This window comes from Oxyura jamaicensis, chromosome 8 (genome assembly GCF_011077185.1).
Source record: "Oxyura jamaicensis isolate SHBP4307 breed ruddy duck chromosome 8, BPBGC_Ojam_1.0, whole genome shotgun sequence".
NCBI lineage: Eukaryota > Metazoa > Chordata > Aves > Anseriformes > Anatidae > Oxyura > Oxyura jamaicensis.
Window position 1 is genome coordinate 22,409,412 of NC_048900.1, and position 26,152 is coordinate 22,435,563.

General features: G+C 39.5%; 1 protein-coding gene across 10 annotated transcripts in view; it reads left to right on the forward strand.

The window, feature by feature from the left end:
- Nucleotides 1-26,152, forward strand: part of MAST2 (microtubule associated serine/threonine kinase 2) — a 189,289-nt gene that overhangs the window by 65,078 nt on the left and 98,059 nt on the right. For 8 of the 10 annotated variants that reach the window (XM_035332500.1, XM_035332501.1, XM_035332502.1 and 5 more), the window contains one exon: nt 16,660-16,691. In XM_035332500.1, the coding sequence (XP_035188391.1) occupies nt 16,660-16,691 (32 nt within the window). Of the gene's footprint in view, nt 1-16,659; nt 16,692-23,463; nt 23,832-26,152 lie in introns of those variants that run through there. The other 2 variants (XM_035332508.1, XM_035332511.1) reach the window with 2 other exon arrangements.

Genomic DNA, 26,152 nt, shown 5'->3' on the forward strand with positions numbered 1-26,152 from the left:
CAAGGTCCGTATCATAAAAGTGTAATGCAAAGTTTAATAACCAAGCCAAAGTTAAATGAAATATTTTAATTAATTAACATAGAGGTGCTAATTCTTTTTTTTTTTTTTTTTTAAATAATGAAAGCCTTTTTATTTAGAGATGCAAAAACCCTAAATAATCATTGATAGTAATTGCTGGTGGAATCAGCCAGATGAAAAATCCTCTGGATTTTCTGGAAGAAAATCCTGATCGATCCATAGTGTTTTCTCCAACAGTTTGATTCCTAGTCATAGAGTAAAAAGATGTGGTGATTTACCTTCATCTATCCCAAATGACACATTTGTGGCTTAAGAAGTATTTCACCTGGACCTCGATGTGTCAGCAGCAGGCAGATCCTCCTGTAGTTTTCAGTTGGTGAAAACTGAGGCTGATACTCTTGCAGCTTCTCTCTCATAAGATAGCCTGTAGTGTATTAAGTGGAGCCAAAAGCCGAAAAGGTTGGACATAGCTAGAGAGGATTCACTGAAGATGAGCCACAAAACAAACAAAAAAGTGCCCCGACAGAAAATGGCAATGGCAGCCGTAAAATCAGATGATAAAGCAATCCTACCGTGAGGACAAAAAAGAAAAAAACAATCCCCCCCCAGAGAATCAAACTAAACAGAAAACAAAAAATAAACAGGCTTAATGCAGAGAAACACAGGCATAAAGCAGTGGCCATGTTGCCTCTGAAAAAATCCTGTCCTTAAGCAGATTAGGAGAATTCCTTCTGTGCTAAGCTTTATCGATTTGCTAAATATATTGTAGGCCAGTTTTGAATGCCTCCATAGATTGCATATCTAAAAAAATGCATTCCAGAAACCTGTGGCTTTTAAATCTTTTGTTTTCCAGAAGTCAGCTGTAAAAGAAGGTGTGTTTTAAACAATACAACAATCTGTGCTGCATCAGTGCATTGGAACAAGATTTGCGCTTCTGGTTTCATTGAAGCTTGCATATGTCCAAATTAAAGTGTGTGAACTTTCCGTATATCCCTAGGAAACAGAATTTCTTTGTAGTATGCATATTTATTCATAGAAATTGTGTGTGTGTTGTGTGTGTACACACGGGCATGGAATAATGTATATACTGTCCAATTTTATCATTTTGTCTGTTTAGGACCATAGGGAGTGTCGGTACTTCACAATCTGTATTGCTATAGTTTCAGAAATGTGGCCAGCTGAAAATCAGAAACTTACTTTGATTTCCAGCACATTTAAATGCACCCATTTTATGAATCAGTTCTCGTGCCAGCATTATCCTTTGTTCTCAGTAGCTTTCCTTCCATGGGAATTTTTGTATGATTTTACTCAATGAATCCAAGAGACTGTCATCACTGCAGCCAAAGACTACTTTTGGAGACTACTAGCTGGAATGGGGGCTGCCAGCATTTGGAAGTTGATTTCTTTTTGCTGTACTGCAGAAACTCCGGTGCTGGGCTATGGAAAGCACCGCCTGTGCTGTCACACTGCAGGCCTTCGAAGATCCCTCTGTTCTTTTGTCTAGAAAGACAAATTATTTACTCTCTTCTAAAAAGTTGTTCCTTAAATTCAGCGCTTGGAGCCCTGAAGATAGTTTTGACCCATATTTTCTAGTTTCAGGCTCAATTATATATTACACAGCAAAATTAATTTTCAGAATAGTAGCTAGCTGTCTCAGCTATGAGCCTGGGATCTGTCTTTGTGAATGGCATGACCAGAACCAGGCATGGCTGCTGCTGTGTTTCTGACTGAGCTAATGGCATTATGGTAATATCCATATTATGCTCCATCCTGTCCTTGATGCTGCCTAACAGCTTGCTTGCATTTTTTCCAAGCTCCAGCTGTATGTTTTCTTCAGTGAGCTGTTCACAGTTTTTATCCTTTTCTTTCTGAAATTAGTATTAGTTTGGCCTTACATAGGTGTATGAGTAGTTAGTTATATATATGTTAGTTCTGGCATTGTGTTGACCGTTCACCTAATACATTTCTCAAATTGCTACAGAATTATAGAAAATCTACACGTTTGCTCTTGTGCAGTATATGCTAACGTACTGTATGCTGGAATTAATGGAAAACATTCAAGTCTCCTATCTAGCATTTTGCTGTAATAAAATCAATTACTTACTTCTGATCTTCTGCATTTTTAAAAACTTTTTATTGTGATATATATCACACACTTGAAACGTTACCCAGCTTTGTGTCTGCCGTATGGGATATGGCGATTGCTGAGCCTGTTCAGGGATACAAGAGTTGAAGTAGCAGAATTCTCTAATTTATACAGCGAACAAGGGACAGCAAAAAGATTGGCTGGCACAGGGGAGAGAGAGAGTGCCTTGAGTCAGCATTTTAAACAACACAATACCCTTGCTTTTGGATATCTCACCTATTTCTAATTTGCTTTGAAAAAGCAGAATAGGTTAGGAGAGATTAATCTTAATCATAGAATCATTTAGGTTGGAAAAGACCTTCAGGATCACCAAGTCTAAGCATCACCCTGACCTGTTGCATCACAGCCCCTTAGTGCTGTGTCCACACCTCTTAAGTAACTCCAGGGATGGGCACTATGCTACTTCCCTGGGCAGCCTGTTCAAATACTTGACCACCCTCTCTGTGAAAAAAATATTCCTAATATCCAGTCTAAGCCTCCCCTGGTGCAACTTGAGGCCATTTCTTTCCGTTCTGTCACTTGTCACCTAAAAGGAGAAGCTTAATTAATAGTAGCTTCTGCTGCCTAACACAGTTTAAGCACAAGATACGAGTAAAAATCTAGTGGCCAAGTAGGGGGGTTTCTGGCAATTAAAGAAAATTCCCAATATATTGGGTTACGTACTCCAGGAGTAGGCCTTCCATGTGTGCATGCAGTTCATGGAGCTGCCGGCAATAAGAGAATAGGTTTGTTCATTTAAGCTGAGAGTATCCGAACTGGAGCAATTTAAGGAGTAGAGAGGTTTATAGACGAGACCTATAGGGACATTATACTTTGTACTCCCATCTTAGCTGTGGCTGTGCTGTTGCAGAGGACGTGAAGTTCAGAAAAAGAGGGCAGACCTGCTTAGAAACATGGACCCACTCTTTCAGATAAGACCCATTCTCCAGGTGATGCCCCTGCATCTTCTACTGAGGAGGCTCTTGCAGCAGAGGCGATCCAAAACGTTAAGGAGAAGCGGATTGCAACAGCTGGAGACTGTGCTAGCAGATGCAGTTAACTGGACTTCAGGTGTGGGATCTTAAAGGAGGGGTACTCTTGAGGCTGAACTCAGGTTGCCAAGCAGGATACCAAAATTCACAATTCATGTGTTAACACTTTCTAAAACTTGCCAGCTCCATGTGTGGGACTCTGTAGACCAGCAGAGGTGGGCAGCCCGAATGTGCAGACAAGATGATGGTGTGAAAAGGAGGGATTGGGTGTGATGGGAACTGATCAGCCTTTTGGAACTGACGTCATCTGCCTAGGAGGAATGCTGCACCTCACAACTGAATCATACTGTGGGCGCTAAGCACTAAAAAGAACGTGGAGTATTCAAGGACAAATGCAGAGGACAAATCCAAAAGAGCATTGCTTCTTGGAATTCAGAGTAGTCTTGCAGGAAACAATAGTTTATTGTGCCCAAAACATTCTCTTTCTGCCGTATCCTAATGAGGTGTGGGCCCAGGCTGTGTGGGCAACTAAAATCTTCCATTCTTAGGACTTCACAGCGTCCCTAAACTTATTTAGTATTTCTTGATTGCTGTCACTGTCCTGCTCAGAGGGTTGGTAACACAGTGCTAAGACTGTGTTTTTACTGTTACACTCTGGCTTTTCCAGCCACAGAGATTCCACGATACTTCTCTGCTGTAATATTTCTCATCCTGATAAACATGTACAGAGCCACCTCTCTGCCCATGCATCTTATTTCATGATTGCTGGAATGCTTACACAGACAATGGTGTTTCCCATAGGTTGTCCTCCTTTGGGCAGGTGTCTGGGATGCCTGTTACATGAGGGTGGTTATTTGATGCCAAGTATAACTTGGTTTATTTCTCAAGCTTCTGCAATTAATGTGGAAGCACTTCTAGGTTCTGCCTTGCTCTATTGCTCAGCATTGACATCACAACTAACTGGTATTGTAGGCAGTCTCATCTGCTGTTTCTGTATCTTGCTCTTAAATAGTTTATCCCCCCCCCCCCCCCCCCCCCTTTTTTTTCCTTCCTCCCATCCCCTTTCTTGCCTTCTGCATTTCTCAGGCTCCAGAGACTGACTTACCTTGATAGGGATGCCTGAATTCACAAAGGCAAAATCCTGACGTGTATGAAGAAAAACACAGATGGACATTTTCAGACAGTGCAGTGAACTTGGTTTCCCACTTTCTCCATTGCAATTAAGGGCACACATTGAAGTCCCTGTATTGTTTTGGAAATACAATCTTCTTTTTGTCAGTCATTTGCTTTGTCAGTTTTATGTCCTGTTCATTATCTTTCTAAGACTCAACAGGCAGTGGAATTACATATTTGAGTCTATTTAATTATACTGAACTTAGCAAAATCAAAGTATTTAGACTGAAAAATAAAGTTTATTACTCTTCAGTAGGTATTTTACAAAGGGATTCTCTATAGTTTGTTTACATTGTAACTTCTGCTTCCTAGCATCAGAATACATCTAAATGCTCTGTGTACATCTGCATTTGTTGTTAAACTGGAATAGAAAGAGGCCTATAAATATTGGGTTATAATTACTGGGAAAATTAAAATAATATTTTATTAATCTCTAATAGAATATTTTATTAATCTATTACACATATTGATTTTTAAATACGTAGATGTAATGTCTATTGATTTTTTTAAGCGAGTTGTACCATTACAATTTAAGCCGAGTAGGCATAAACTCTGGGTAGCCTCAGGAGAGGGGGGAGTGTGATTTGAGGTGCTTTACCTCCCACGGAAGTATCTGCCAGCACCACCTTTACAAAGCAGTGCGCTTTCACAGGAGCTCATCTACTAGTGAGACAGAGGACACACCACATCAGAAAAACAGCTTTTTTCTCTGAAGATATGTATTGTTTTCTTTCTCCGATACTTCTTGGCTGTGTGAGCTCTCTCAGTTTTTCTCTTAAATGTCAAGCTAATGTTTTAAATAGTTTTAAAGATGAATACTTGTGTCAAAATAAATGATGGGCAGGAAAAAAATGGTCTAATTCATTATTTGAGAAGATGGTGGAGAGTTAATAAGATTTTTTTTTTGTCAGATAAATGAGGAAAGACTCAGATATTGAGTCCAGAACGCCACCTAACACATGTAAATCTGCAATAGGATTAGGATTACTTTGGGCTTGTAAATTTAGAGGCAAATTAATGAGCCGAACTGGGGTGTGCTTCTGTAGGCAATGAGTGATTTTACAGGATCACTTTTAATTCTTTTAATAATCCTTTGTTCTGGCTGCTGAAGTTGCATTTCTCTTGTGAGACTTCGGTGAGTCACACAGCCTGCAGGTGTGTCGTGGCCAGGGTGGCTGAGAGCAAACATTAATGTCTAAATATGGATTAAGGAGTTAAACATTTAAACAAATAAGTAAGAATTTTCTTGATGGAGAAAGTGTGTTACGCCAAACAGCATATAGGTAGAAGGTGGCTATTGAAAAGGTGGCTATTGAGCCTTTGTTTGCAAGCTATTCAGGATATTTCTTCACAGATGGTCACTAAACTTACAGCTTTTTAGCTTTTTCACTGTAGTGTGGTTCCTCTCAATCAAAAATACAAGAGCTTCTGTGAATGTTCTTATTCTGTTAATGGATATAATGAAAATTGAGTTTAAAGATCTATGACAAATACTTTTTGTACCAAACATCCTCTAACATACAAGGTAAGCACCTCAGAACTGTAACTTCCACTCTGAGAAAAGCTATTGGATTGGGATGATGGAATGAGATAGGCAAAAGAAAAATGCAAGAAAATTGCTGAAAAACAGCTGTGAGAAAGCTTATACAGAGATATGTGGCTGGTTTTTTGGTGTTTGCACCACTTTGGTAGCTCCTATTCTAGATGTCGTAGAAGTTGCCCTGTATTGTGGTGTGCACCTGATGTGCTACTTTTCCTTCTGGTGCCTATCACTTTTTGTAGGTTGTGTGAGGTGTGTATCAGACAAGCATGGGTGTGGGCTCTGCTATTCCAGTGTTTCCACAGTACCTTAAAGACACTGAATTGAGAACAATGCATTAAAGACTTTTTGAAATAAAGCCATCGTGTGCTCACTACCCAGAAGCTATTATAAGCTGAACGCTTTAAGCATGTATTGAATTGAACCCAGAAGTATGAACAGGGACATCGATGAGATCAGCTGTTGTGTAATCTATCAGTTTCAGGCAAAATCCCATTCTCCGTCCCGTTTGGAGAAAAGAACTGTTCAGTGACAATTTCTGATGAATGTGCAAGTCTTGCAAATTTCTTGCTTACCCATAGGTACAAACTGGAATATTCCTTAAATTCTGCCTTTGAAGCCAACATCTGGATGAGCCAAAACCTTGCAATTTCATCCAAAAGGCTTGTAGGCTTAAAGATGAAGAGACCTGTATGCTTCATAGTATGGAAGAGTAATGGCAGTACAGACTGTCCAGAATACCTAAGAGTCTTTTCCCGGTGATGAAGTCATTGTTTGTTTTAATTTGAAGTATTGTAAAGGACAGAAGACAGAAGTTTTAGAGACTGATTAATATCTTTTGTCTTCATTTATTTTCAAGAGAGTCCATATTTATAATTTAAATGCAACAGAGAGAAAATCCTAGCCAGAACATGTCCTCGTAATAGAATCAGCTGTTTCTGTCAGTCCATTACAGAGCCCACTAATCACCCATCAAACTAAAAGTCATTAGGCACAGTCTGCAGTTTCTCAAATCTGTGCTTACGGAGTGCATGTCTGTATTTTACCAGTCCTGTAATTGGGGATGAATTTTCCTTTGCTCTGAAACAGATCTCTTGGCACCGAGTAGGTCCGAAATATCCAACTGTATTAAATGTAAAGTTGTTCAGAAACAGATTTATGAAAGATCACATGGGTTTTCAAACAAGAAATCACCAAGATCCAAAAACCTGAATTCACGTGACATTGGCACAATTTGTGATATTCCTAAAGGACAGGCCTGGATGTGGTCCTTTAAAAATAAGCTCAGGGATGAGGTCAACCAGTGCCTGTGATTCCCAGCTCTGATGGCTTTCATTTTGAAAGCAGAAGCTGTTGCTTTCCCAAGATATGTTTTGCCCCCTCTAAGCCTGAGGATTGTCTTGCCTACACCAGTACAAACCTTTCACCACACTCAGTTTGAGGCGTGAATTAATCTCAGGTTTGGCCTAGCTCTACTTTGCAGGTTTGCATCTTACATTTCACCTTCAGAGTCTTGTCACATATCAACATGACAGGGAGTGTTGTTCCCTTGAAATTAAGGTAGCTCAAGATTGTCATTTTAAAATTAGGATAAGGTTGGTGGCTCTTACAGTTATTTACCTGATCAAAATTAAGAAGAGTATTTACGTGCCATTAAAAAAAAATCTTTATGGTAATTTGTGTTCCTAAGCAAATAAAGCATCTGTCTTAAAGTATGTGTGAAAGCAGATAGGAGAGCCTGTTTCACTTTAATCATTGTTTCCCACTGAAAATATTGTTTTCCAGAATTAATTTTAAGAAGGTCATTGTAGAAATGCTTTGTGTTGTAACTCTGAAGTGAGTCACACTAAGCATACAATCACCTCGTATTTCCAGGGGGTTAATCTCTTCCTATACACATAATCCAAATACAAAACTTCTGTGGCTGTTTGTTTTGCTGTAAATATTATCTGGGAATGAAGCAATAGAGCCCTTTCTTTCATCGCTCCTGTGAAGGATTTACATTTCAGTTTGGCTGCAATTTGAAGCCCAGTGAACATGAGCAGTATTGTGCCATTCACTAATGAGGGCAAAAAGAGAAGTTAGACTTCTGTTGGCTTCTTACAAAGACATAAATACTTGCAGGCACCTGCCTATTCCACATTTTCTTATGGTGCCCCATATATGGGTTTCTTCATAAAGCTGATGATTGTATGTAACTGGTCCTTTGCAGAAACAGTCAGAAGTCCCTTTGCCTGTCCCTCCTTCCCAGCTTCTGTTGAGAAGCAGTGATTTGAGAGGGGTAAGCTGAAGTGCCTCGTGTAGACTAGCTAAGCAATGAAAAATTACATCTGCTTGTTCTGTAAATAATGTCCATTCAGAGCAGATGTAATTAACTACTAAACCTAATGGATGCCTCGTGAGGTTACAGATGCTATCAGTCATACACTGGGTGAAGGCAAGGGAGCTCTATATGCTTGGAATTCCTTTTAGGGCTAATTACTAAATATCTTTAAAATTGATTGCTTATGCTTCCAATTTCTGAGAGTGTTTTCACATGATCTATATGGAGCAGACTTGGTGCAGCTTTAGGGCAGGGTGGGAGATGCCTCCATTGTTGAGGCTTTTTGAGGAACAGAGAAGTTTCTCTTCCCTATGACTTTCTCCCGTAGGTTTGCCATGAAGAAACTTGCTCTTATTTCGAGGGCTGCTAAGCTGGGAGATTGATCTAATACAGATTTCCCTTTTGTCTAAATTAGTTGAGGAGTATGCTGTTGTAAAGATAAATTTCTGGTGATGTGTCAAAAGTCTTAGCTTAACTTGACAAAGCAAATGGAGACGTGCAGAATGCCTCTCAAGAAAAAAGGACTAACTTCATTTCTGCCTGTCTGCTTCCCAAATACTCCGTGACTGGGAAGTCAGCAAGAAACCCGACAGAATAAGCAGGGCTCATGACTGTTATGAGATGCCTGATGATAACGTTGGCATGGAGCTGACAATGTGCCTTTTCTTTCTAGCTACTGTCAGAGATTCTCTCAACCTACGTATTTCAATATAATTTTCTTTGTAACCTTTGGTCTTTGTTCACAGCATGTATCATTACCAGAGCACTGAATTGATATGAGCTGGTGAGTAGGTCCGGTTTTCTGATGAGATGCCCGTTGTTCTATACAACTTTTATGGAGGGTAAACCTTCAACTCACCAAAATGACGCTGGGCTTGAGTACTGAGTTTTAAAATCAATAAAAGATGCTTAAAGATTTTAAGTAAAATTAGTGGTCAGTAGCGTTGATGTCAGCTGTCAGTTCTTTTAGAAACAACCCTTTAAGGAGTAGATGTGTGTATAGTAGAAATGACAATTGACTTAATCATAGATTAATATTAGTACGAGCCAGCGAGGGAGAGAATAAAAGTGGATTTGTTTATTTGTAATGCTCTTGGCATTTTTAGCAGCTGTGGCTGTTTCCTTGTGATCATTGCATGCCCAGTCTTGAAGGAATTTTTGGTGCAAGTGAAGACAGAGTAATTTAAAGAGCAGTTTCTAACAATAGCGTTACAACTGCAGTCCTGTATGCCTCTGAGATGACATTCTTCTTTTCTGCATTTTCCAAAATTTTGTAGAGCATGACCTTTTGACTTAAATTTCTGGAACTGGTGCAGTCTGGCAAAAAGAAAGAGGATTTTCAACAGTTGCTCCCCTTGTTTTGGATGTCTGTTCAGTGCTGGGCAGCCTGTTCCACACACCGGGTAGATCAGTAATCTGCTCTGTGGCCTTGGAAAAGTAGAATTAAGTAATGAGGAAGATTAATGAGCTGTCAGAGCTGTGTGCTTTATTCCCGCTCAATATTGCAACTCCCTTAGGCTAATTTGAGCAAAAATATAATGTATATAATAAACCATTTGTTAAGCACATTATTTCTCAGATTTTAAAGTATAACCTGCCTTTTATTTACATGGGACTACCTCGCGTCTCACCTTTTATGTAGTTCATCCGTACATTTTGGGTGGCTTGTTTATTTCCAGGATTAAGTTACCATCATGGTTTTCCGAAGCTATTGCTGTTGCAATTTATATATTGACTGTTATGACAGCAAATATGCCATCTGCTCTGCTGTTGTTTTATGCTTCTGCATCATCTACCATTCTTTGGGCTACAAAATTTAAATCTTTAAATTTACTTTTTGCTGCAAATGAAGTTACACTTGAAAATACGATCTTTTATGTGCTACATAGCATTTAAAAGTAACTTTGGCAAATGTATTTGAAGAGAGCTGCTGCTGTAGTGGCTTTTTGTTGGTGTTTTGTTTAGCCTTGAGGAAAACAGTGAAGTTGATAGTAAATTAGTTTGCTGACATCTTAGGGCTGAACAGCTGAGTTGCTGTACCTGCTCTTCTTAATTTGACCAGGGTTCTCAGGTGTCTTTGATTTTCAGATACCATTCACTGTTTAACCTCGGCTGAAAAGCTTGGGATCAAATATGAAACTGGCTATTTTCTTACAGTGAAAAGAAAGGCTGCTGCTTTATTGATAGCTTGAAATTAGACTGACCCCGTGCTCTTAGTCCCAAATAAGAGATAGGTATGAATCCTGTGGAGGAAATGAGACTTGGGGAATTGCAAGTCATTCATTGTTCTGCTTAGCGAGTGATGTGTACCACCCTGTCCTTGGCTGAAAACGCCTACTCTGCACATTATCTGCAGCTCAGCTGTGGCAGCTGCCCTGTTCCTGGGGTTGGGCAGCTCACCCACTTGGGAATGTGGTTTGCATGCATCATTTTTATTGTCATCATGATGTGTGGTTTCAGACGCGTTTGTTGCCATGAGTGGGTTCAGTCAGGCCTGTGGTGTACTGTGCAATGTTATATTTTGGGCTTCAAAACATGATGTAATGTACATAAGATGGAGTAGACACTCCAGCTCACTTAAAAAATAACTATTTATATACATATACACACACCCACACAGGGGAGGAGGGGAGACACTGAAAATATTCTGAGAAAAGTGTGATTCTTGTCTAATTTGAGATGTATTCTGTAATTATTTTAGGTCAAGTCACCAATAGTCTTAATCTTATGAAAAGCCCTGAGGTTAAGTGATCTGAAAGGTTAGTGGGCACTTTTGGAGCCATATATTCTTGAGAGGTTAATGCACAGATGTGACCTGGACCCTTAGCTTTACCTACGAAGGAAGAACTTTGTGTTACCCAGGCAGGGGGGGCTCACTGGGACGAGGAAATAATTTGCTGTATTTGAGAATTTTGCTTAATGTTTAAAGGAGCTTTTAGCTTTATTTTCCTCTGCACTAACTATAATTTGAAATAAACCCAATGGTTTTTTTTGCTGCCTAGCAAGGGATTTCTACCTGAAGAGAGGAAAAGGCCAGAAGATGCTGCAGACATTAAATGCCTCGTTGGCTGATTCTTGACCCATTGGTTTGAAGACTGATATAAAGTGTTTATTTAGAGAAATGGGGTGTCATCTGTCAGCCACACAGCTGTTTTTTTTTTTTTTTTTTTTTTTTTCCCACAGTTGTTTTTATGTGTTAATGTACTTTGCAAATGATATTTCTACTGACAGATAACTTCTGTTGAGGTAGGGAACTAATCCAAAGAATACGTTTTGTTTGCTTTGAATTTGTAGGGTATTTTAGAATACACTGGGTGAACAGGTATACCAGTAACTGTTCTAGTGCTGTGCACATTGTCCTGAAGGATCTGGCATCTGTGCCCATGAAGGTGAGATTTCTTAGGACAGGGCCGTTCCAGGTAATTTGGTTAGTACTAGGAATATGGGAAGATGTGTACCACCGGCTTGGCAGTTCAGGATTTGTGCAATTCCAGGTTTAAATTCTGTACTTTGTTGAGAATGATCTGGGAATTAATCTCAGTGCCCTCCCTATATTTTGAATGATAGTAGAAAGTGTTCGGGTAGTCGTTTTCTGTATTTTAAATATCTGTAGTTAAGCAGGCGATTTAACAATTTGATTCTGAATGTAGGTTCTATAAAGACAATATATGATAGAAAATAATATCTGCAGTATACTTCATAGGTTAATCTGACATTCAGTACAGATATGGTTTTAGTGTTACTGTTTTAAATTCTTTGCTGATGAGTTTGGCAAACAATTTTAGATGTAATCATTACTTGAGAGAGAAACTGAGAAGTACTGGTTTTAATAACCATTTACAATGATATGGTAAAAGGAAGGAAATTATTTTTCTTGACAGATTCTGATAGGAGAAAGAGAGGCTTAGCGTGGGGTGGTTTATTTTTAATCACCATGAAAAATTCCTTCCTGTTAATCTGATGGATGGATTGCAGTTTGTCCTTGCCTGGCCAGGTTGTATTTTCCATCAGAACTGGAGATTCTAACCCTCATTATATCATTTCTGTAATGCAAATGGTTATGTATAGAAAGAGATTTAATTAATCCCCTGCTGGTTGGTAGATACCCTAAAGCAAACAGTCAGCAAAGGAAAAAAAAAAATTAAAACATGAGTGCATGGTACTAGGTCAATGAGTGTCAGTGGAATTTCATCATCTGTGAAATATTAACTTATTAACTGAAATGTATTTACTGTTATAGCTGTAAAAATATTTGCCTATTGTCCCAACTGGTATGATAGTGAGCTACCATGCAAGAAAGCCAAGGTCAAAGGGAATCTCAGGAATCATGCTGTCTGCTCTGGCAAAAATGTGGAACATCCTGAAGGTGGTGGTGGGCCTCACTGTAATTTGAAAGGACTCCATTTCAGCTGCCATCAGTGCAGGCTCTAGCATCCAACTTTGCCTGTGGGTCTGTGCCATATGTGCAGTTACATATTCAAGGACAAATTACAAGATTGAGAGAAAGTGACAATTTTGAGTGATGGGCTCCTGTTTTCTTCGCACTTTTATAACATATCTGTTTAAAAGATATGGGTTGTCTTGTAGGTCAGTGAACAAAGATTTCCAGACTTTAGTTCCATTTACATGGTGTATATATGTATGCAAAAAGCCAGCACTCATTCTGTTCTGCGAAACAATTTTGTTTTAAAACAGTTCCTGTATACAAGAGGTCACTATAGAATAAATTTTCAGGATATATACACTAAACTATATATTATGTAAACAACAACAAAATGCTTAAAATGGTGAATATATTTTCTGTTTTTTGCTTCAGGCTTGCTGCCTGAAAAATAACAGGGCCAGTGAGGATCTAATTTTATTGTGAAACCTGAACTGTAGTGTGTTACAGCCTCTAACAGATTTTATATCTACATTATTTGAGATGGTAAGATAGGAGGAAACAAATATAAGGAACTCCTTTGAAGGAGGTTATCAGACCCAACTTTTGATAATTTTACGGTGCTTTATTTCTTTCCCAAGATTCATTTTTAACTAGTTGTTGGAAAATCTTCTGCTTCTTTTGTCATGTAGAGATCAGGTTGTGTGTTTAATAACCATGCCTTGAAATACAGAACTGATGCAAAGATTAACTTTCAGAACAGCCTATTGTTGTCATTTGGGCTCTGCAAGATTTAATATGCTCCTTATTTTTTAGTGACGTAGGATCTGTGAAAGTGGTTGTTTGTTTCCACTTCCAAAACTTCCTTGTGAATAATGTGGAACAATGTTTTAAAATATTCCTACGCTATATATCACTTCATGTAAGTCAAATGGAAGAAGTAAGGCTCCACTGAGAGGGTTATTTTGTTAACCTAGAGAGCAGGCAGCAAGGAGGCTGGCTGGAGTAATATTGGTGATGTGTATAGGTGCAGGCAGCTGAAGTGCTGAGGGAAGCAGACGTGCTGTTGGAAAAGGCCAGCCAAAATCCCCAATGTTCATGTGTCATTCTCACTGGAAGGATGCTCCAGTATGGACATGCCTTTTAGGATAAAATAGCATGTTTACTTAAGCTGTTACATCTGCACCTTGTAAATAGTTTTTCGGATCAAGCAGTCACAGCTCAACACTCTTTTATTGGTTATCTTACATCTTTAAATAGGATTTATTTTTAAAGGATGCATGGACAAGTAATGCCAGACTCCTCTGTGGAGTGGGTGGAAGCCAGTCAAATCACACCTCCTCCCTCATCATTTAGTATCAAAAACAGTTAGTCTGTATTATAAAACTGCTTCTGAGCAGAATTTGGCTTTTATAGGGTAGTTGTGAAATGCTGTTGGACTTTTCTGTTACATTTTGTGTAATTATTTAATCGGTATTTTTGTAGAGCCACTTCATATATTTGAAATCACCCTATCATTTTTAGATTTCAACTCTCAATTGGTCCCGTTGCACGCATTAAACTGTTAAGCCATCTAGATCTAGCTGAGTCTCCCCCCTGTGAACACGTCGCCATCCCTGGTATGCATTTTCATTGCCCACTCCATCCCTTGGAGATCTGCGATGTTGTCCTGAGAGGCGACAGCCCCTAGGAAGCGTCCTGAAACGGGGCATCAGTTCTGACTGCAGTCTGCTCCCTCTGTGTTGCCACCTTGGGGCACTGTCTGTCATCTGCTTTGCTGAGAGGTGACTTCTGTAGACACCAACTCACTGGTGATTCAGGAAAAGCAAAGCTGGTAATGCTGGTGCTCACGATCACGTAATCTCCAGCTCTGAGGCTTTGGCCTCGGCTCCACCATTCATGATTTAATTCGGAGGATTATAAGCGGTGTTGCTACCAGTTCTGCTTTGGAGAAGCAGAAGGAGGTGAAGAGCTGGGAGGGTGAGGGCTTGGTGGTTCTCCAGAGGAAAGAGAAAGTGCTGGGGGAGTGGGGGCATGGCTTGGTGCATGGCTGACAGGGCTTTTGAAGGGGATTTTAAGACTAATATGAGATGAGGCATAGTGGAACAACAGGTATAAAAATTGATTGCTTTGATTGTGCTGTTTGTTGTCTAGAGCACAGAGGTATTAAATTTGAACTACTGCCTATTGATCCCACAGCTGCACTGTATTTGTCAAGGTGGAGGTACGGAGTGAAAACGATTGCTGCATGGATAGAATAATAGTTCAACTGCATTGAGATGTCATCTGGTAGTACTTTTTCTTCTTTATTTAGAAACTCAGTGGATCACAGATTTCAAAAAGATGATTTAATAACAAAGCCCAAATCCTTCTTTTAACCTTGTGTATATTATTCCAGAAACAGCTACAATACAGAGAGCATTAAAGCTTTTATTATGTGAGTAAAACAAATGTCCAGTAGAGGAAAGAAAGGCGTGTCCACTCCTATTACTGGATCATGATTCCTGTGGTATTTCGTCTGTATGTCAGAGTCTCAATTACTGGAGCCTTGCTGCTACAAAGAAGTGTTATCTCTTTCAGCCCTCATGACCAGAGCACAGCTTGTAAACATGAACCTAAAGGCTCAAAAATTAGAAGGCAGATAAAGAGACTTAAAGGTCGCTGGTTTCCTTTTTCAAATTCGTGAAATTTCAGAGCTTAATGCATCCATTTGGAGAATTTCTGGGGCAGCTTGTTTGGGAAGAAATGGAAGCACAGCATTTGGCTTGAAGAGGCACACCCTGTTAAACACCTTTGTTCTGTTAGGTCTTCTTTAAAGGGGATAACTGAAAAAACACAGGAGAGATAATACATATATATATATATGAAACATAGCATAGGATATGGCACATAATAATTATATGCGTCTCTCCATTTGTAGTGGCAGAGAGCAGTCATTGCTATGTAGACTTCACAGTTGGAAACTTTAATTCTTTCGAACAAATGAGAGTGGAAGAAGTACCTTTCAGAATATAAAACATACAACCTGTTATCGATGCTAATGATTTATTATCTTACATACTTGAAATGTTTTGATTAGATCTTGACAAGTTTGTCTGATGACAGGAATTTATTTCTTGATGCTGTAAGCTGTCAGGCTTGTGATAATTCACACATGAAATTTGCTCGGTGCAGTTAAGCCGTAATGAAATCTCAAACTTTAGAGAACTCATACTGGAAAATAAGAGGAGCATGTTTTTGGGCTTGATTATTTTTTTTTTTTTTTTTTTTTTTTTTTTTTTTTAATAAGTTCTAGTAGCTTCAAATTTTTGGTACCTTTGCAGAACTTGAACTGATGTCCTGTATATGACTTATCAAAGCTGGTTTGTCATTAAGCTTGTTAATCATTTAGATCCAAATCAACGCCGTATCTAAACATGGAGAAGTGGTTGCCAGATTGTACGGATTTTTTTTTCCATTGACTTTCTTCAATATTCAGTGGAAAAAAATAGTTGTTTTTTTTTTTCTTTTGAGGGAAGAAAAATACATCAGTTAGGTCAGCACCCTGGAAGCCAGGAAGTGAACTTGGCCACATACTTGTCACTTTGGTGTGAAAAGCCGAAATTCAGCAGCCCCAGAACCTGCCTGCCTATGTTTGTAAGGTCTCGTTCAGGCGTCCTGTCCTCTGCCCACCGCTGGCACGGCACAGGCAAAGCCTGCACAAGCTTGGCGGAGAGACTGTGACAAGGAAAGGGATGGATTTTCTCGTCGCCCTGGGTTTGGCTGGCGGGAGGGCTCCGCGACCCCGCCGCGCTCCCGCTGCCCCCGGCCGCCCGCGGCCGCCTGCTGCCACCTGGTGGCGCCGGGCCGCGGCCTGCTCCTGCGGCCTGCCGCGGCCTGCTGCGGCCTGCTGGCTGACAGGGGTTACAGCCGGGCTGCTGCTGGCTTACACAGAATCAATCACAGCACGAAGTGAAACCCTTGACCTGAAAGCCCAAGCCTTCCCTCGCTTCTGCTGCTTGGGTGCAAACCTCTGTTTTCTCACGGCCTTGGCCATTTGCTGATATGTAGGTGGGTAATACGTACTGGCACAGAAAATTAACTCTGTGTTTTCATTCTGTTTTCCAGAAGGAGCTCAGTCTACCTAGAAGAGGAAGCTTGTAAGTACAGCTATTCTTTATTTGATGCTTTGTTGTTTTGAACACATATAGCTGTTCCCTTGTGGAAGTCAGCTAAGTCTCTTTTCTCTGACAGTGTTTTCAAGAATCAGTCATGGAAACAGCTTGCATTTCTCTGAGATTAAACCACTGTTCATTTCCTTAAGTGTAGTCGGAAAGATAGGAGTAGTGTAAGCTTACTTCTAATTACCAGCTTCAGCTGACCCCCATATGGAAGTAGCTGTGGTGTTGAGTGTTGCTTGCACTGACATCCCTCAAGTGCCTCCACAGCAGTCACTTATTATTTATGTGATAAGGACAACTTCGATCACTGCTCTTCAAACGATGCGAGTGGACAGAAATCCCCATACACAGTTCCTGGGTCGGGTGTTTGTGGAACAGTCAGTGTAATAGAGATATTTTAATAAAGTAGCAAATGTTGGAAAAAGTAGGCTTTTAAAATTAAGTTTAAACAAATATATATATATATTCTTTTTTAGTACATGGTGCTTAAAAATTTTAGTGAATGTTTCAGTGATAGTAGGAGAACTTAGCTTTGACTATACTTACAGATCTGTGGTGGAACAAATTGCATTATTGATTGCATTGTATAAAAGAGAAGGCATTTGAACTGGCTGCTGTTACATTATGATTTAAAATTGCTTCCCAAAGCTTGTATACTAGACAAAGCTCACAAAAGCATATAACCTTTCTTCCTCAGGTTTCTGGTTTTAATGAGAAAAAACTTTCAATCTTTTAATGTGAGCTCTCTCCTTTGTATAAGAGGCAGCATTTGGAAAATGCTGTGTAGTGCCAGTAATTCAGTGCTGAACAATGCAACGGATCAAAAGGGCTTTTTTTTTTTTTTCTTTTAAATAGGGTATGACCAAACCTTTTTACTTAGTTCACATGACAGTGGTGAAACACTCAGTGAGTTAGATAAAGAAGAACATGAAACTCTGACAGCTTTTATTTATTTATTCATTCATTTATCAGCATGCCTTAAAGGCTAGTTTAGCTATATTTGCTAGGTTTGTAAGAATGGTGGTGTTCAGTTTAAGATTATGAAGGTTCTTTGAAAAATTGCTGGAGTAGTGAGTTACCAACAGGGTTTTTGTTTGTTTGTTTAATGTAACTTAGATATTTTTGTAACAAAAGTTTTGGAATTGAAATTGACGATGCCAGAGATTTTCCCTTTCCTCAGTCAAGTGTGGAGGTGGGTATGACACAAAACTGCTGTACACTTACCTTTGAAATATTTGAGGTGTAAATGAAATCCTTCAAATGTGTAACGTTTTATTTAGTAGTAACTCAACTGAATGACTGAATGTTTTGTTTCTACACTGATTTAACACCTTTAGTTTTTATTACTTTACTTTAGTTTTCTTCCACAAGTGAGAGCCTTTTAAGCCATCATTATGTGAAGAAATTCAGCAGCCTGTGTCGAGAAGATCCAGGCTATAAATTTTAAACGAGGTTGCAGCTACTAGTGAGACTAAAAGTCTAGGGAGAATTGAAATGTATTCGGTTAGTTGAACTTGTTATCTAGTTGATTATTTGTTATTTTCTGGAATTATAGATTCTGTTGTCAATTCTACCAAATGGTTTTTGTTTGTTTGTGTGAAAAGTATAGCTATTTAGGAAGTCAGTAGTGCATTGTGGCTTATGCATATTTCTGTTGATGTCATATATTGATAAGCATATAAGCTCATTGAAGCAGGTCCTGTGGAGTCGATTCAGATATTCCAGTATTAGAGTACTTGATTTAAATAAAATCCACTGTTAGTCTTTGAATCAGGAATTGAGGAAAATTATATCAAAAAAGGCAATAATTATAGTGTATGTGTGTATATATAAATAAAATAAACATTTTTATGAATTTATTCAACCATTCTGTCAAAAAGGTAGCCTAATAATGTGCACTTAAATATATACTGTTGGCATTTCTTAGTTCTTTTGGAGGCTTTTCTTCTGCTTGAATCAACTTAACAGTGAACATCATATGAAAAATAAATTCTAAAAATAAAATTTATTTTGAAAGGTATTCTGCTGTGGCTAATGAGTAGGAATATTTATGGATGTAGCTAAGTCCTGAGTCATTGACTGTCGTTCATTGACTTTGCTTCACTGACAGGAGGAGAAGCAGGAATTGACAGATGGATGAAGCCTCTGGCTTGGAGCCAGCAATACTCAAGAGGTGCATCCATTTTCTGCACAAACTCCAGCCTTTGTAGCAGTTCAGGACTAACTGCATTATATAGAAATACATAGGCACTCAGCATTTCTCTGTGCACTAGTCAGGAGGCTGGGATACATTAACTACTGTAAAAAGATCACATCTGGGGAGGAAGGCATTATTTCCCAACAAACCAGAAGTGGAAGGAAGACTTGATTATTCACAAAATCACAGAAGGGTTGAGGTTGGAACCCTGGAGGCTGGGTGGTCCTACCCCCTGCTCAAGCAGGGCAACTCAGAGCAGGCTGCCCAGGACCATGTCTGGGTGGCTTTTGAAGATCTCCAAGGATGGAGACTCCACAGCCTCTCTGGGCAAGCTGTGCCAGTGCTCCCTCACCCACACAATGAAGAAGTGCTTCCTGATGTGTAGACAGAGCCTTCTGTCTTCCAGTTTGTTCCCATTATCTCTTGTCCTGGCACAGGACACTACAGATGAGAGTAGAAGAATCTGTCTTCTTTGCCCCCTCCCTTCAGGTATTTATAGACATTGATAAGATCTCCTTGAGCCTCCTCCAGGCTGAGCGGTCCCATCTCGCTCAGCCTCTTGTCACAGGAGATGTGCTCCAGTCTTTTTGTCCTCTTGGTGGCCCTGTGTCAGACTCTCTTCAGTGTGTGTATGTCTCTCTCTTGTACTGGGAAGCCTAGAACAGTACTCCAGGTGTGGCCTCACCAATGCTGAGTAGCGTGCTTTTCCTGACAACACTTCTTTTTCCTTATTTGACTTGTGGCTTCATATTTATCTGGCTGTGTATTAGTTGACTCTGTTTTTGTGCAGGAATTGATTGTAGGCATGGACGATGTTCCTACTCTTGCACAAAGGAAGACAAGAGGAGTGAGATATCTCAGTGTTTTGGCAGGAGAGAATGAGGAATTTTCCCACATAAAGAAGGTTATGTGTAAAAGCAGAACCAAATGAGTGGTTGGATGGAGCCTGTGAAGTCTCTTGATTAGCAGTTCCTCTTCTATATTAGCAGAAGGGAACACAAACCCAACGTAAAAGGATGGTTTTGCCCTTGGAGGTCTTGCGGTCTAATCTTAAAATAATGATCACAGGGTGAGTAAGGTGGGGGAACTGTAAGAGGATGACATTAAGAGGAATGCCTGATTATCTAGATACCAATTTGTTGTCAGTATAACCTTCCACAGAAACACACAGACTTTAAGCATGTTTAAAACACTAAAAGAAATTATACCCAGCTGAGCTGTGGGCTGCAAAGAGGTTGAATAATACAAATATTAGAAGAGGAACAAGTAGTTGCATTCTGTCTCTGGTGTGGCTCAATAATCTGGGTTCAAAGTTTTCCTTTAATAAATTATGCATATAAATGTATTGGCTATGTTTTTCTCAGGCTTTGTTCACAAAAAATAATTACCATTTATGAATATTTTCTTTAATATCAAACAGCGAATGCAAAGTGATAGACCCAACCTTTGATCTCCTTCCTATTAGCGGAAGCGGTTTAATTACTTGCAGCCATTACCCTGTTCCGTTCTTTTGGTGCCACGGTGTGTACAGAGCTGGGTTTTTGTACTGATGGATTCAGCTTTCAAATGGTTTTGATGTGCACCTGCACGTGAAGTGCACTAGAGACATTCCAGACTTGAAAGACAAAGGTGAGGACTGTGCAGCAAGGCGAGGCTCATGATGAAGCTCTCGTGTTCACGTGCATAACAGCAACGCCGCTTCCAAGAAAGCCGGCTGTGATTGCAGGATATACAATACAATAGTGCAGCTCACTATTTCTTCTCATTGCCTCCCAGCTAATCAGCAGTCACTAAATCTAGTTGGGGATGCATTTGAGCCATCTGCTTTCTTGTTCAGTATCCCATTTTTAATAAATCCACTTGTATATAACATGAACTTTATTGACCTGCTCAATAAAGGTTTCTTATGAACAGCGTAGGTTTGTTTGAACTCCTCATGTTTTCTTAGGTAGGTTTACTAGATTGGATTGCTGTGATCTTTGTACTGTCCAAACATATCATTTTATAAAAAGAAAATATTGCTTTCCCAGTTTATATCTACATCAATAGTAATTTCCTCAGCAAAGTAAACTTGTGACACCGGTTTTAATTTCAGATGCAAGATTTTTTATTTTTATTTTTTCCTGTCATCAAACATCTGTATTAAATATAGTTTTAAAGTGCATGCCTGAGGGAGAAAGAACTTTGCGACGTAAGAAGCATGAAAAATAATTATAATCTAGAACATATCCAGTGAAAATAGTTGTTTCACCAAAAAATCCCACATTTTTGATGGTCGTAAAGGTATCTGTGGCATCAAAGACCAAATGCTTATGTTGTTATATAAGATAAATTGCAGTTAGATGGGGGGGAGTAACAACTTTAACTATTACAGGTTGCTGTTTTGGTGGTGATAGGTGCTGGTATGAAATCATATTTACTGTAAGTTTTTGTGTCTGTCTTTATGAAATATGGTAAACAAAATAATAGTGTTTGATAAAGACACGTGCAAGGCTTTTATGGTGGTCTTTATTCCTTTTAATCTATCTTTAAGGCAGTTTATGCCTACTGTGGGGCTCATGCTCTCTGCCCCATCCAAAGGTACCAAGTCTCTGCGGCTCTAGAAATTTTGTAGAGTTTCATTAAACAACTCTTCATAATAATTTGTTAAACTCACCCAGCTTCTAGATGGTAAAATACCGCATAAACACACCAAGGCATTGCTTTGGGAGGATGCGCTGAATACCAGTTTGTATCAGTTTCTTTTAAAACTGTAATGCTTGGACCTTGGAAACAACAAAATTGATAGCAGGAAAAAAAACAGCCTGAGCTTTAATGCTGGTTTATGTCCTCTATCCTGCCATGCTCAGGTGCCATGGGAATTTCCTCCCTGTCTGTGGAGAAGTGGAGTATATCATTCAGTTTCTGTTCATCTTGGAGGGTAAGCATTTCTGCTGGGGATCGATGTCATTTCCCTGCTAGGAGCAAGCACTGTGCTTCAAATGAGGACAAGAAATGGGGAAAGAAATGGTTCTGGAAAGGAGTTATGCTACTTCTGCACACTGTACTGTCTTGGCTCCGGAAACAGAGTAAGAAATAATGCCTTCGCTGAGTGCTTTCTGCCTGCCATATCTTTATAGGTGAGGAGAGAGAGAGGTGGTATGTTCCAACTGCTCCATCCTCTGAGCTGCACTGGAGCAGCTCACAGGCAGTAGATCAAAAATAACCCGGTGCTCCTAAACTGATATGTGGGGCTGGCTCTGGAGGAGGAACGTGCCGAATTCCTCCTGCAGCACTCTGCAGGAACATTGCTGTTTGTACTTAGGCTTTAAAAATAATTTGGAAGCGTTGTTTTTATAAAAGAAGTGATTTAGTGAATGAGGAGGATTTTAGTGTTCTGCATATGGTGTAATCTCAGAGATGAGTTTACGGAGGGTTTTTGCCAGGGATTTAAAAGCGAGAAAAGTTTTTTTGTGCAGCTTTTGTTATCAAATTTTCACTCTTTAATCCAGATTCTCATTTAAGAATATAATAAAATTCTACACAAGAAGCATCAAATTTGTGTTCATACTTTTGGCTGCTTGCTGCGCTTTCTTACCTTGGAAGCAGTGTGTGGGGAGCTCTGGTTGTTGAAGGAACAATCACCCAAGAAAGGAAAGTCACTCGGGCACCCTGGGGTTGACTTTTGAGTCCAACAGTTTGTTTCCTGGGTGGGACGTGGCTGTCAGAGGTTGTGAGCTTGCGTGGGGCACTCCTGCTGTGATGTGAATCATGGGAGGGGCTGCAGATAAGGGTTGTCATCTGCAGTCTGGCTTGATTGACGAGTGCTTCAGAGCAGCAGCGGGCTTCACATGCCTAAATAGGGTCTTTAAGAAAATTGCTATATTTTGGAGAGACTTTAAAGCGTTACATATTTGGAAATTTTATTTGGAAAGCTAACTTTTTGACAGTTAACACATTTTAGGAACACTTGCCGTTATTTTATGGCGGTTTCCATAATAGCGTGGTATTGATTTGGAGGTGATTGCAATTACCATTTGCAAACAAAACTGCAAGACTTGCATTGTACCAGGAACATTGTATCCTACTGAAGGCGATTCCCTGCCCCCTGCCCTCCTCCAGCGCCTGGCCACAGCGACTGCTTCTGTGCTGCTCTCGTTTCAGTGCCAGAATCCATGAAATTTGCAGCTGAAACGTGGCCCGGTAGCTGCCTGAGGATGTTTTAAGAATAAAGTTGTGCGTGTTCTTAAGTGGATTGATTTCCGAAAAGGGCCGGTTCACGTGTTTGCTCGGCGGTTGAGAACAGCTGCTCCGTGTGCCGCGGATGACTCTGCAAGGGCTTTGGGTGGAAGCGGTGACTCTATTCCTATCGCAGTGTGAGGTTGCCAGCTGCTATGTGAGATTTCTGCCAGAATCCTTTCAAGTGTGCCATCGCTCCCGTTGGCTTTTACGCTTTCCTTTTGATTTGGTGAGAGTGACTGCTCCTGCTCCTTGAAGCCCAGGAAAAGTTTGTCTCTGATTTGCTGAGCGCTAAGCCCGAACGTGTTAGGAGCACGCTGCTGTCTGCCTGGCAGGTCAGGTCGTTGGTTTGTCTCTCTGACTTTTCTGTGCCTTCGTTGAGTGCTGGTGGGCTTCGTTTCCTTTCTCTGGATGCTATAAATAGACTTGTTGAAGATTTTTTAAAATATATAAATAATTCTGGTTTTGACACGAGCCGTGTGATTAATCTGGACCATTACCGAACTCCTAAGGTCTCTGTGACACTGGGGGTACGCGAAGAGCTTGGGATTGCACTGATTGTTCTCTGCTCTGTGCTGGAGTGATAAGAGTGGGCTCTCCTTTCTGGCTTTAAGCCTCTTACTGTGGGAAGGAACATAGTGTATCATCAGCACAATGATGAAACGGAGGAAACAGAGGCTTGGAGCCCCATCTCTGCGGATCCAGTAAGGACTGTTGTGAAAAATAAATTGCACTTAAACATTACAAATGGAAACTATGAAGAAAACAAGCTAGAATATTCTGTGCCAATAAACATTGCTTTTATTTGTTAGAACTTTATCTGTCATGCTTATGTGGCTGTACACAAAATTGCAATTTGAGAACTTTAACATTTTATTTCTGTGGAGCATTTACCATAAAGTATAGCCAAAAACGAGCAATATTTATATGTTTTTAAATGGGGTACATTGTGGTTAAGTTTTATACCTAGCATTGATTAATACAGTGAAACTAAATGGTTGTAACTGCCTTTCTAGTTAGATCACTCTTTTAAATATAAAAAGTGCTTCTAATAATCTGCCAGAAAGCTGTCACAGGGCTCCACTCTAAAGAAACCTTTGCTACCTTTGCCATCTTCTTAAAGTTTTCAAATGTGTTCTTAATTTAAATTTGAAGCCAAAAAAATCTTTATTTCCATTGCCACATATTTCTACAACTGAAATATCAACAATTCCTTTTTAATACTAATGTAGCCTTTAGAACTGCTTTGAAATCTGCTATAGAAAATTGCTATTTCTGATGTTGGTAATGATGCTGATAATTTATTGGTTAAAATGAAGGAAGCTGTATATTTAATGCTATATGGATAATAAGTAGGGAAGTTAAATGAATCTGTCACACAGTGAAGGGAGGAGCAGGGTAAGGGTTAGGCTTAACCTTTTGTGTCTGCAGACTGTAAAGCTCATCAGCTGTTTAAGCAGAGGTTGCTAGTGGGGAGGATTTCCAATATGTAAAGGTTGCTTACTGATAAGAAGTATTTGGATTCAGTAGGAAATTAAAAGCAGGGAACATTTAACAAACACGCTTGACTTCAGGACTTCCAATATAGCATACCATGTCTGAATACCAAACAAAAGCTGAAGCACATCCCAGATTTGCCTTTTCCTAGAAAAGCTTATGTTCATGTACAATAAATAGAAACTTTTTTCATCCCTCAATCAAAATCAGTTATAGTTGTAAAAATATGGTGGCACTAGATTATGTTTTAACACATAAGCAAAGTAGTCATAGCTTGGGACTGCATTTTGTTAAGCACTGTCCAAATTTTAAAAAGGAAAAGGCTGAATGTGCAGTGATACCAGAGAGCATACATGCGGATGATACCCTGTGCAGTTTGTGACTCCCTGCACACAGTAGGGATGTGCACATTACATTTAAGCATTGAGTTTTGAGGATTAGAACTAAGGAACTTTGCATTTTCTGGTACTGATCATAGGTGAATCGTAAGATGTTAAATGCTTAATATATTTCCTTTTGCAATTTCTGTGATGTTGTGTGTTTGGAACAATGTTATGTGCAAAGTGCAAAGGACTTCAACTGGAGGTGATGTATTTATGGGTCAAATTGATTGTTCTGTCTGGATTCCCTATACTGAAAAAACAAGTGGTTATGTCACCACTTAGGAAGGAAAATGTCACTTGTCAGGCAAACCAGGTAATAAACGGTATAATTTTTCCAGAGGGATGGTTGTACTAAAACAATTGGTTTAATTTTTTTCAAATTACCCCTTGAAGGGCTGAGCTCATCAATGATGCAACACTGCCCTGAAACTTGGTGACAGCCTGAAGTTATCAACTTAGTGTTGATACGTTCAGCTGATACAGATTGAACATAGCAGTAAATTCAGTATATGATTATCTCTTATCTGAAAACTCAAAACCTATTTTCTTATCCCCGTATAAGAATCTGGGCAAAAGGCTTTCAGAATATATTTCATGATACATTATTTTAGTTACCAATGATTTCTTCATAATATCAATATTTGTAAGTTAACTTCTACTTTATTTCTAGTGAAGGACATCTCATCGTGTATAGTTCAATCCAGTAGGTGTTAAAACTTTTTTACGTTTATATACAAGTCTGTTTGCAGCTTCTTGAGCTACTTAGAGAAATTTTCTGTGCTCTGTTTGTAAGAATACTTGTTGGCTGCTACCTCTACAAAAGCAGGACAGTTTGCAGAGCTGAGCACAGAGCTGGGAATCAGTTTTCTCAGCTGTAATCCTAATGCTACCATGGATGTGCTGTGGATGGGTCACTTAACCTCTTTGTGCCTCAGTTTCCCCACTGCTAAATTAGAATCAACCCATTTTGCAGTGCTGCTTTCAGGCTTAATTAGATGTTGTTTTAAGACATTCTCAGTGCTAAATGTTCTCCAGTTAATGGTTCATGTAATTCATGTTTTCACTGAGTATTTTTGTTGATGCCGTAGCTGTGGTATGGAACCATGGCTCCCACATTTCAGTCTGTGAAGGCTGTGATACAAATG